Genomic DNA, 12,764 nt, shown 5'->3' with positions numbered 1-12,764 from the left:
TCCAGTTTTGGTTAGCAAAAGCAGTTGAGGGTATTACTAATTATTTTTTTCTCTTTTTCCCAGAGGGAAGTGTAACATCTCCCATTTTTCTGACATATTTGCTGCTAGAGAGTTTAAAGCCCGAGTGGATTCATTTTTCTACATACTAGGATATAACCCTGAGACAAGGTAAGTGAGTCACTTGTGTCCATTCATTGAGAACTCTTTTCCTTTTCTCATTTGTGTGTGTGTGTGTGTGTGTGTGTGTGTGTGTGTGTGTAGTTTATGTTTCTGGACATACACTAGTAACATACTTAAAAAAAAATGACTCCAGAGACCTTCAGTAAACTTCTTTGGGAGGAATTGTAATTAATGTCTTTGACATCTAAAGTGGCTAAGGATTTGTTTGCTCTTTACTTTTATTCAGAAAAAGAAAAATGAGAAAATTTCGGTTGAAAGAAGGTGGGATAAAGATATACTTTTAGTTGATCTGATCTGTATTTTGAATTAAATATTAAGAATTGGTAGATTATTTCCCTGATTCACATTCTGTCAAGCCTTCCATAATACCGTATTGAAAAAGACTAGGTAATTTTGGAAAGTTTGTTGGTTACTCATTTGTTTTGTTCACTCTTGGTAATAAAATTCCAGGAACACTCACTGAACTATCTTTAGTAAGACTACTAGTATAAGTCAGACACATCTAGTTCTCAGAACATCTTGGTAAGATCTGTGTAACAGTTTGAATTACTATTTTTTTTTAAATGAGAAGCAATAGGGTCAGAGTAATTTAACAATTTTTATGTCTGTCATAGATGCTACTTTAATGTAGCACGTGGAAGAATTTTTATGAGTGTATGTATTCATACTTGCCCTGTATTGATCATGTGACTGCATATTTTATTAAGGATTTTAAAAACAGGATGTTAGCCACTGTTCAAGTAATATATGCTCTGGACACCCAAGACATGTTTATACCTGTGAAGATTTGGAAGGAAATAAAACATCCGTGGCCAGGCACAGTGGTTCATGCCTGTAATCCTAGAACATTAGGAGGCCACAGTGGGAGGACTGCTTGAGCGCTTGAGCCCAGGAGTTTGAGACCAGCCTAGCTAGGCAATATGGCGAGACCTCTTCTCTCAACAAAATATAAAATAAAAACTAACTGGACGTGGTGGGCTGCACCTGTGGTCCCAGGTACTCAGGAAGCTGAGGCAGGAGGATTGCTTGAGCCTGGGAAGTCAAGGCTGTAGTGAGCTGCGTCGGCACCACTGCACTCCAGCCTGGGCGACAGAGGGAGACCCTGTCTTAAAAAAAATTTAAATAAATAAATAAATAAAAGATACTTGGCTCAAAGAAGTTAGCAAAAGAACTACATTAAGTGTAAAGGCAAAATGGGTATCATTTTATTGAGAACATTTTTCTAGAGGACTCTCAGAAACCATATGTAAAACTTAGAATGTTGTTGAGTAGTCAACCTAGGGTTAAAAGGGGACGTGTTTTTTGTTGTGATTTTATGAAGCTGCCCACAGCTCTCTTGGGGCTCGTGTTAGTGTATCTGTCTGTCTCCCTCTCTTCCTCTCAATATAAGATGTTAGATTCTAGACAGCATCAGAAGCTAGATTCTGGATAGTGCTTGATGTATGGATAGTAATATAATGCTCATCGAAGAGTACCTTTTCTCCTTTAGAAAACTGTGATGCTTGGCCAGGTGTAGGTGGCTCACGCCTGTAATCCCAGCACTTTGGAGGCCGAGACGGGCGGATCATGAGGTCAGGAGTTCGAGACCAGCCTGGCCAACGTGGTGAAACCCCATTTCTACTAAAAGTACAAAAATTAGCTGGGCATGGTGGCACACACCTTTAATCCCAGCTTCTCCGGAAGCTGAGGCAGGAGAATTGCTTTAACCCAGGAGGCAGAGGTTGCAGTAAGCCGAGATTGTGCCACTGCACTTCAGCCTGGACAACAGAGCAAGACTCCATCTCGAGAAAAAAAGAAAAAAAAAGGAAAAGAAAGAAAACTATGATGGTTGAGTTTGTTTGTTTTTTGGAAAGTATGCCATGTTCCAATGATAAAGAAGCTGGTCAGTGGTAATATTTCTTAAGCATCTTATATTTTGAAATGTTTATTTTACGTATGCATTTATTGGCTGCCTTCTCATGTCTTCCTGTTGCCCAGGTAAATTGTAAAATGCTTGAACTTGCATTTCTCTCTAGATACAAAGGAATTGGATGTTATTTTAGTGATATTGTGCTTATTTAATCACTTGATAGTTTTCCTGTTGCACAAGTTATATTAATTAACTAAAGTAGCGTTTGTCTTTTACATGTTCAGCTCTCAGGTTTGTAACAACTAACCAAAATTATTTTTTACGAATGTTAGTTATACATGTTTTGCTGAATGCTTAGTAAAAGTAATATGTAACTTACCTTTGTAAGCCAGGCACTCACACAAGTTCTTTTCTTATTTTTCATTGTGTGTTGCTGACAGTCTTTCAGGGCAATACATCCCATCGGGTTTGTTTTAAAATATGGATGCAATAAGGAACACAGAGACATGATGATAGCAGCACACTTACAGGATCTGCATCCTGAATCACTTCCCTTAGTGACCTTTCTAGTCACCACTGATTTTCTTCTACACTTGTGTTCCCTATGTCCACCTTCTGCCTTGTGTGTTTTAAGTGCTTGAGTAGTGTTGGATGACTTGAATTGAACAAATACTTAAGTGCCCATTTATAAGTAAACTTTGAGGCAAATCTCAAACTTCTCACAGTTGAAGTGTAAAGGCCATTGTAGACATTTGCAGTAGTGGAGCCAATGCAGCCTACTGCCTTGGCTTGCTGGTGTTATCCTGAACATTTCTTTATACCCCTGAAGTTTGGGGTCAGGGCTGTAGTTCCCACAGCTGCTCAAATGATCCAAAAATGCATCTAATTTAACAGAGTGTAGAAAAACTGGCTGTGCACAGCCCAGTTCTTAGAATTCCCAGGGTGCATACCCTTGCAGAATTTGCCTTTGTTTCTGTCTTTGTTTCAAGTTTATGAGGGAGGAGGCTGTGTGATAAGCTGGTTTCCTATATAGTTTTCCCCCAGTTTTAATGAGTAGGACTAGTAAGTAGTCATGGCTACATGGTGTACTATATGCTGACTCTTAGTGTCCTGAGTTATTTAGGTAAATATGTAAGTTAATGTGGAAAGGAAATGTCAGGGTTTTTCTGATTGTGTAATGGTCCTGGGAAATACTGCATATAGGAAAGTCCACTGGAAATTTAAGGAATAGTGATTCCATGATTGCAGACTTTCATGGCTGTTGTCCTCCCCTTAAATAATGCAGGAACTTTAAGTGAGCAGTTGAAAGTGAACCTTAAGATGGAATTGTTTATTTCTCAGAGCTAATTTTCCAAAAGTAGTTATACGTTGATTTATGTAATTTTCCATACTTTATTAGCATATTGAACAGCACTGAAAGTTTGGAATTTTTTTCACATTTATTTGCATAGATCCTTTTTAAATTTCAATGTACAGCTTCATCTTATTTTCTCTAACCTGGTCATTATATTTCTGAATGTTGTGTCTTGTCAGGGATCTGATTTTTTTTTTGTTCCTGAGGGATTACCACTTATTGAACTAATAATGTGCGATAGTGGGAAACAGACTGACTGTTCTGTACTCTAGAATTTGTTGCCTTTAACATTTGGAGAGAATGGATTTCTTGGTAATTGGCATAGAATTACTTTGGTATATTTAGGTATAAACTTATATTTCATTCTTTGTAATCTAGAATACTTATTAATACTGATAAGTAATATAGATCCATACTCTCTTAAGTTCTGAAATATGAAAGTTCTGAAAATCTAACAAATCTTATGCCAAGGTTGGTGCCAAAATGCATTTGATGGCTGAACCTAACCTGAACCGATAGGAGACTATTTATATTCTTAATTCAGTTCACTTTGTGTGAGTTTGTATAAGTTTTACTCTAAAAATACTAATATAATGGAATATATTGAACACTGCTGGGGTGCTAAACATGCTGTGATATATTTGCTGTAGTGCTAAAATAAAAATTCTGAGTTCTGGTAAACCTCTCATCCTAAGGATTTTAGATAAGGGATTATGACTCTGTATTAGTGCTAGCCATGAAATTTAAGTAACAAAACATTTTTTTTGTTGTTTTGAGACAGGGTCATACTCTGTTGCCTCAGCTGGAGTGTAGTGGCATGACCGGGGCTCACCACAGCCTCAACTTACCTGGCTCAGGTGATCCTCCTGCCTCATCCTCTCAAGTAGCTGGGACTGCAGGTGTGCGCCATCATCCCTGGCTCATTTTTTAAATTTTTTGTCTAGTTGGGGTCTCACTGTGTTGCCCAGGCTGGTCTCTAAATCCTGGGCTTCAGCGATCCTCCCTCCTCAGCTTCCCAAAGTGTTGAGATTCCAGGTGTGAGCTGCTCCACCCAGCTGGAACAAAACTTAACTGGGCAAAAATTTAGGGGGCATATTTTTTTGCCCAAGTAGAATACAGACTACTAAGGGATTGTGAAAAATGAGAGAGCCTTAAATCTAATGTTGGCCTGACTTTGAACCCTGAGGTAATTGGGCTTTGCTTTCGGAGTTTGTTTTTGACATTTCTACACTCAGGGAGCATAAAGTTTTGCACATGTGAACAAGATTCATCCAGATTTACTTCTGTGGTGAGCATACTCTGCAAGTAATGTCATTGTGTTCTCAGTTTGTTTGAAGGGTCTGATCCAGAGTCTGCCAAGAAACTTAATAAAGTCAATAAATTTCACCTCAGAGGTCTTCATAAATAAAGCCAGTTAGGAGGCCTTAGGTGCATTTGGCTAAAACACCAGTGTCGGTGGTTAAACTAAAATACAAAATAGATTGGTCTTAGCTTGTAAAAAGAGATGAGCATAGGGACATGGTTATATGCCTCTCTTTACTGTCCTTAGTTGCTTTTTTCATTTGTCTGACACCTAGCCATTTAATCTGACTGCTTGATCCTTCCAGCCATTTGGTAAGATCTCTCCTCTTGGATCCAGGTGGCCTGGGTTCTAGTCTCGTGCTGCTACTTAATCCTCGTGTCCATGGGTAAAGCATGCACTTTCTGGACTCTGTTTTTGCATCAGTAAGATGGGGATGATGAAAGCTACCCTGCAGAAAACTTCTGTAAACTGTCAGGTTTTTTGTTTCTTCTTGGGAATTGCAGAAGTGATTATAAATTTTCTTTTAGAGACAAGGTTGAAAAATAACCTTTTTTTTTTTGAGATGGAGTCTCACTCTATCGCCAGGCTGGAGTGCAGTGGTGTGATGTTGGCTCACTGCATCCTCTGCCTCCCAGGTTCAAGCAATTCTCCTGCCTCAGCCTCCCGAGTAGCTGGGACTACAGGCACCCGCCACCACTTCCGGCTAATTTTTATATTTTTAGTGGAGAGGGGGTTTCACCATGTTGGCCAGGATGGTCTCGATCTCTTGACCTCGTGATCTGCCCGCCTCAGCCTCCTAAAGTGCCGAGACTACAGGCAGGGGCCACCGTGCCCAGTTAAATTTTGTTTTGTTTTAATCCTGTAAAGTGTTAAATCCAAAAGCAAAACATCAACTACTTTTCAAGATGTCATGATTCTACCAGGTAGACCGTTAGCCATCTGGTTGATTTGCTGTTTCATTGAGAAATGGATTGGGACTTTTTATAGCAAATGAACCTATCCCCTATAGCAATTAAGTTTTGGTGGATTTTTGGTTGTTTTTTTTTTTTTTTATCCCATCTTCCCATCTCTCTACTTCCAGCAGTTCAACCGTGGGCCAGTGCCTTCTCTCTCTCTCTTTTTTTTTTTTTTTTTTTTTTTAATGCTATACTCTGGATCCCTTCCAGCTCTCTACCCTCCTTTCTGGGAAAAGGTCTCCTTTCCTTCCTGTCTGTGAGTTAGGAGGGAAAGGAAGTAATGGTGAATGGAGTCCCAGTAAGAACAAAAGATATGATAATGGCCATTGGAGAAGAAATGGCTTTATCTTCTTGATAATTAAGCATGAATTTTCCCAGGCAGCTGTTCTTTTATTTCCCCTTGCCAAATGAAACGTTCTTTAGGCCCCTGAAGTGCATTTAAGGACAGTGAAGAAGACATATTATTTAAAATGTAGCATTTTGTATGAGTGCTATCTCTCACTCTCTAATAATGTCTTATAAAACTATCAACGATTTCCTTAGGCTTGGTCTGTACCGCAGAAACACCGAATTCTTGGTTCTTTTCTGTTTTGCACGCTAGTCCTCTCTTGCCGGTAAATGGGAAAACAACTTGAAGGCTCAGGTCTGATCTCAGAGCTTATCTGGGGGAGAATGCCCATGATCACCTGCAGTCTCCTGCAGCCTATCCGCTTTTCTCCCACCTCTTCTCATCCTTTTCTCCCTTCTCCTCTTCCTCTTCCTAGAGTGTAGTTTTGCAGCGGTGTTGAGGCTTATATGTTATTATCGTATGTTCAGGAGCAGTCATAAACTTGAGGCGTTTGCAGGGACTATACTTTCTCTCTCGTAGACTGACAACTGCAATAATGTTAATAATAGCAAGAGTTAAGAGTGCGGTAGTTAGAATACTGTGTGCATTTTATTTTGTTTTTAAACAGAATAGTTCCTTGTAAGTAGAGTAGAAGACCTTTATTAACTGAATCATTTGAAAGTATGTTGTCACCCTGAAGCTCTTTCACACTCTAATATTTTGTGTATTTCCTGTGAACACAAGCATTTTCTTACATAACCACAATACAGCCCTCAAAATCAGGAAATCAACAATGAAAATATTATTACCATGGTATTCTCAGACACCATTCAAATTTTGCCGGTGTTCCCAATAAAAACCTACAACAGAAGGATCCTGTTTGGCATTATGGATTTAATTGTCATTTTTGTTTAGTCTCCCTAAATCTGGAACAGTTTTTCAGTTGCTTCTTGGCTTCATGACCTTGGAAGAGAATAGGCCAATTATTTTGTGTCATGTCCCTCAGTTTGCATTATTATTATTATTTTTTTAAATAGCAATGGAGTCTTGTTATGTTGCCCAGGCTAGAGTGAGGTGGCTATTCGTAGGTACGGTTTAAGTGCACTGCAGCCTAGATTAAGTGATCCTCCCTCCCGCCTCAGTGATCCTCCCAGGCTCAAGTGATCCTCCTGCCTCAGCCTCCCTAGTAGCTGGGACTACTGGTGTATGCCACTGTGCCCAGCTGTCCCTCAGTTTGCTTTATGGTATTTCCTTATTATTAGATTTAGATAATGTATCACAGAAATTGTGTGTTCTATTTTTCTGTATCCTGTCAGTATATAATTCTTAGTTGTCTAGTTGCTGGTAATGTTCACTTTGATCAGTTGCTGAATGTGGTGTCTGCCAGGTTTTGCTGTTGCACGGTGTCTCTTTTTCCCTTTGTAATTAATAACCATTTTGTGGGAGGTTGCTTTGTGACTTCGTAGATCTCATCTTCATCAAACTTTCGATTTATTCATTTATTTAGCGGAATAATGGCCTCCTGTTTTATTTAATTGTTTATAACCTGCTACTGTTGTATTCATTTTGAGGTCAGATTGTCCCAGCATTTGGAGAATGATATTTTAAAACATAGATTTGGTGCTAAGTATGCTCATTACTTTGTGTTGCTGCTTTCTGGCCTTCTGAGAAACAGCTAGGGAGTGCATGTGTTTGTATCTGTTGCATATATAATGCACACATTTGCACCTATAGTTTTATATTTGTGTGTATATTCATAAGTTCATATGAAATTCTCCCAAGTTCAATCCAGTACTTCAGAATTTCTGCTAGTTTATTCCCTTTTCCTTATTCGTAACATTCTTCCTTAACATTAAGAAACTTTATTTCATTATCTTTAATATCTTTATTTCTTAATTTTCTGTCACTTTGTAACATTGGGACCATTTTTTTCTCAACATAAATCTAAGCGGAAAAGTTAACAATCTAGAACACCTGTATTTCAACTAATTTGAATTTGAGACATTCTAAAATTTACTTTCGTTTGAGTAACAGTTCCCTTTTCCACTCACCACAGCTCGTGGTCTTTGTGTAGCTTTTGAGGATGAGCAGCTAGAGCTGGATACAAATTTTTTCCTGTTTGCTTTTATCTGCCATCACATTTGAATTCTCAAAAACATTTACCTGAGATGGGAAATATTGGAGACGGTTGAGAGTACATGTATGTTTGGAAAACACAGCCTACTGAAGTTAAGATAACGTTAATAAAACAGGACAAAAGCCTGTTTTTCATTTGATCATTTGATTTGATCATTTCAAAAACCCTTTGATCATTTCAAAAACCCTTTGTCAGATAACATCTAGGAATGTTATCTGGAGTAATGGAATAACACATAACAAAACTTTTAACTGCAGAGCTGAGCTCCAAAGAATAAAGAGAAACTGAAAACGAAAGCAGTAAGCTGATCCTTCAGTAGCTCATGATGAGGTTGGATTGAGTTTGTTAACATTTTCCAACCTAGAGGGGAGTAACAGGGAAACCCATCTGTTTAGGGTTGGGATTCTGGGCCCTCCAAAACATGAGAACTCTAGGATAAAAAGACAATATAAAAATGGTCTCATGCCAGTAAACCCCTCAAGATACCTGGCAGAAGCATATGTAAAATGTTTTTTGGTGGGACACACCCTCATCCAAGATCCTGTAGGATCCCCACAGATAAAATATCTTTGAATGCCAAGCTCACCATCAGAAATATCGGAAGAAACCACATGCCATTAACTGGGGTCAGATGAGACAAACAGCAAGACACACACCCAAGAACTTCAAATACTGGAAGCTTCAGAAAGAGACTGTGTAAAAGGCTTAAATAAAATATCACTTTTATTTCTCTCTCATGTAAGCAGAGTTTGAAAGGAAGCATTCCTAGACTAGGACCTCACAGTCATCAGGAGTCCACCCTTTACTACCTTACCTTATCTGCCGCTGTTCTCTTGTTTCAAGGTGGCAATGTAGTGATGGCCATTACATCCAGATTTCCGCCTGGAAGAAAGAGGAAATAGGTAAAAACTGCATACCTTCTCTCTTTAAAGGCAGTTTCTATAATTTGCATAGGATAATTTTTTTTTATCTCATTAGACCAAAAAGAAAAATAAACTAGGCCGGGCTTGGTGGTTCACACCTGTAATCCCAGCACACTGGGAGGCTGAGACGGTGGATCACTTGAGGTCAGGAGTTTGAGACCAGCCTGACCAATATGGTGAAACCCCGTCTCTACTAAAAATATTTAAAAAAAGGGCCAGGGGCAGTGGCTCATGCCTGTAATCCCACCACTTTGGGAGGCCAAGGCAGGTGGATCACCTGAGGTCAGGAGTTCAAGACCAGCCTGGCCAACATGGGAAACCCCGTCTCTACTAATAATACAAAAATTTAGCTAGGTGTGGTGGCGTGCGCCTGTAACCCCAGCTACTCGGGAGGCTGAGGCAGGAGAATTGCTTGAACCCAGGAGGCAGAGGTTGCAGTGAGTCGAGATTGTGCCATTGCACTCCAGCCTGGGTAACAAGAGCAAAATTCCATCTCAAAAAAAAAATTAAAAATAATAATATTAGCTGGGCATGGTGGTGCACACCTGCAATCCCAGCTACTTGGGAGGCCGAGGCAGGAGAATCTATTGAACCCAGGAGGCAGAGGTTGCAGTGATCTGAGATTGTGCCATTGCACTCCAGCCTGGGTAACGAGCGAAACTCTGTCTCCCCCCATCCCCGGCCCCCCCCCCCCCCCAAAAAAAGAGAAAAATGAATCAGACTCATGCTTTACAGGTGAATTCTACCAGTGTTCTAGAGAACAGAGAAAGTTGGTGTGGGTCCCTTGAGTCATTTTATGAAGCTAATAAAACCTTTATAATAAAACCAGGTTAAAAAAATAAAATTTATAGGTTCAGTCTTATGAACATGAATGTAAAATGTTTAAATGAAATGTTAACAAATGGAGTCTAGCAAGGTAAATATGTATGTCCCAATTTATAGAATATAAGAATGGCTTAATAATTTATCCGTTAGCATATGTTACCTCTTCAACATACAGAAGAAGAAAACATAGACAATCATCTTTTTCTTAATTTTTAATTTTTGTGGATACATAGTGTATGTATGTGGTACATGAGATGTTTTGATACAGGCATACAATGCATTATAGACACATCATGGTAAAATGGGGTGTCCACCCCCTCAAGCATTTATCCTTTGTGTTAAAAACAATCCAATTATACTATTTTAGTTATTTAAAAATGTAAAATTAGATTATTATTGACTATGGTCACCCTGTTGCACTATCAAACACTAGACCGTATTCATTCATTCTATTTTTTTGTACCCATGCAATCATCTTAATGTAGAAAAAGCACTTGACAAAATTCAGCGTTCTTTAATAATTGGGAGGGGGGACTCTTAGAAAAGGAAAATTAATTGTAGAATGAATTTCCTTAATCTAACAGAATACTTACCATAAACCTACAGCAAGCACCACAGTTAAAGGCAGAGTGTGGGAACTTTTTCCTCTGAAATCAGAAACAATAGCAGGATTTCAATATCCATTAAGACTTAAAGAAGAAAATATGTGAGGGTTGGAAATGAAAAAATGAACATTTATTAATAAAGTGTAATTTTCACCATAGGAAATCTGAGAAAACTTGTGAACAAATTGGTTTTTGTTGTTGGTGTTTGTGTTGTTTTTTTGTTTTTGTTTTTGTTTTTTTGAGGTGGGGTCTCGCACTGTCGCCCAGGCTGGAGTGCAGTGGTACAGTCTCGCCTCACTACAGCCTCTGCCTCCCAGGCTCAAGTGATCCTCCCACTTCAGCCTACTGAGTAGCTGGGACTACAGGTGCACGCCACCACACCTGGCTTATTTTTGTATTTTTAGTAGAAGCTGGGTTTCACCCCATTGGTCAGGCTGGTCTCAAACTCCTGACCTCAGGTCACCCACCCACCTCGGCCTCCCAAAGTGCTGGAATTATATTTGCGAGCCCCTGGGCCCATCCAAATTGTTAAAGCTAATAGGTAAATCAGCAAGCTTCCTGGGTGGATAGATAGATAGATAGATAGATAGAAAACTCAGTTCCATGTCTAGATATGAGGGGCAATTAGTAAATGAAATTTAAACAAACTGCTTCTGAACACTTCTCCTCTCTTGATGTGAAGTTAGTACTAATTAGAATATCTCTTCCAAGTCTTTTTCTCTAGAATTTCCTGAGTGTTGCTTCCCCCGCCCACCCCCCCCATTTTGGCTTTAAAATTTCTTGTTAATGAATACAACATTGTAGACATTTTTTATTTCTGGGAGGTAGGAAATTCTTTAAGATAAAATTTAGGCAATTTTCATGTTACAACTTTTACTTACCTTTGATAGACGTACATAATCTACTCACTACAAATTAAGTATTACAGTGGACAAAGTGTTTTTTTTTTTTTAATTTTAGAAAAAATGGATTTGAATTGTGTATTCTTCTCTCCCACTCAGCTGTCATTTAATCTATTCAGAAGTGCTAATCCTTCACCTGTTGTTCACTTGGGATTAATAGGAGGAGAGAAGATGTCTAGGATCCAGAGATTATAGATGTACATGGGGGATCACAGGATTTCTGGGAAGGCCTTGGCAGTTGGCAACAGATGGAAATATGAGGGTGCCAGGGTGCAGATTGTGTGTACATCCCTGTAGGCTGGCAAACGATGGCTAGAAAATGTGGTGGCAGGAGTGAGGTCCAGGTGGGTAGTCAGCGTCAGTACGCAGGCAGCCCGTGTTCAAGAGAACTAGGAAAGAAAACAAGGCCCCTATCTGGGATGCTCTTAAGCACTGAGTAGGGTACCAGGGTGAACTCAGTGTAAAGCAAGGCTTGCTCCATGGAAACAGAGCCCCATTTCTAAAATTGGAATTTGTGGTTGAATGTGACCTAGTGGCTAACCTAAGTATGGAACTACTCGGTTTCAAGACTCCTTGAGATTCTCTGACTAAGACGAGGAGGAGGAGGAGGACTGATCCTATTCTTGAGATTGGAGTGAGTTTGGAGCTGGGTGTTAATTGTATTGACTTCCGTTTTTTTTTTTGAGCACCGTGTTAATTAACACTTCCGTGTTAATTGAGCACCATGACCGCAGGCAGGGAGGCAGGTGGTTCATTGCCCCTGTCAGCTCTCCAAATGCCATGAGAACTGATGGTTGTGGCTGGGCGTGGTGGCTTACGCCTGTAATCCCAGCAGTTTGGGAGGCCGAGGCGGGAGGATCACGAGTTCAGGAGATCAAGACCATCGTAGCTAACACGGTGAAACCCTGTCTCTAGTAAAAAAAAAAAAAAAAAAATACAAAAATTTAGCTGGGCGTGGTGGTGGGCACCTGTAGTCCCAGCTACTCGGGAGGCTGAAGCAGGAGAATGGCATGAACCTGGGAGGCGGAGCTTGCAGTGAGCTGAGATCGCACCACTGCACTCCAGCCTGTGCAACAGAGCGAGACTCTGTCTCAAAAAAAAAAAAAAAAGGGAGAACTGATGTTTGTGGAGGCTGGTGGAGATATTTTTTGTTTGTTAAATATATTTAAAATTTTTCTGTTTGGAATTTTATATTCATAATTCAAAGAGGAGTTATGAGACTAGTACAAGAAAGAACCTCCATGTATCTTTTACTCAATTCACCAGTTGTTAGTATTTTGCCATATTTGCTTTATGTTTATTTTATTACCTTTTAAACTTTATTATAGATTTGCTTTATTATAGGTTGAGCATCTGTAATCTGGAAATTCGAAATCTAAAATGCTCCAAAATCCAGAATGGT

The 12,764-nt window shown here is 39.4% G+C and overlaps 1 protein-coding gene across 4 annotated transcripts in view; it reads left to right on the top strand.

The window, feature by feature from the left end:
- Positions 1 to 12,764, top strand: part of RERE (arginine-glutamic acid dipeptide repeats) — a 464,393-nt gene that overhangs the window by 276,957 nt on the left and 174,672 nt on the right. For all 4 annotated transcript variants that reach the window (XM_032758816.2, XM_032758813.2, XM_058443739.1 and 1 more), the window contains one exon: positions 64 to 168. In XM_032758816.2, coding sequence (XP_032614707.1) covers positions 64 to 168 — 105 coding nt within the window. The remainder of the gene's footprint in view (positions 1 to 63; positions 169 to 12,764) is intronic.

This window comes from Hylobates moloch, unplaced genomic scaffold (genome assembly GCF_009828535.3).
Source record: "Hylobates moloch isolate HMO894 unplaced genomic scaffold, HMol_V3 SCAFFOLD_9, whole genome shotgun sequence".
Lineage (NCBI taxonomy): Eukaryota > Metazoa > Chordata > Mammalia > Primates > Hylobatidae > Hylobates > Hylobates moloch.
This window is presented reverse-complemented; position numbering and strand designations above follow the sequence as displayed.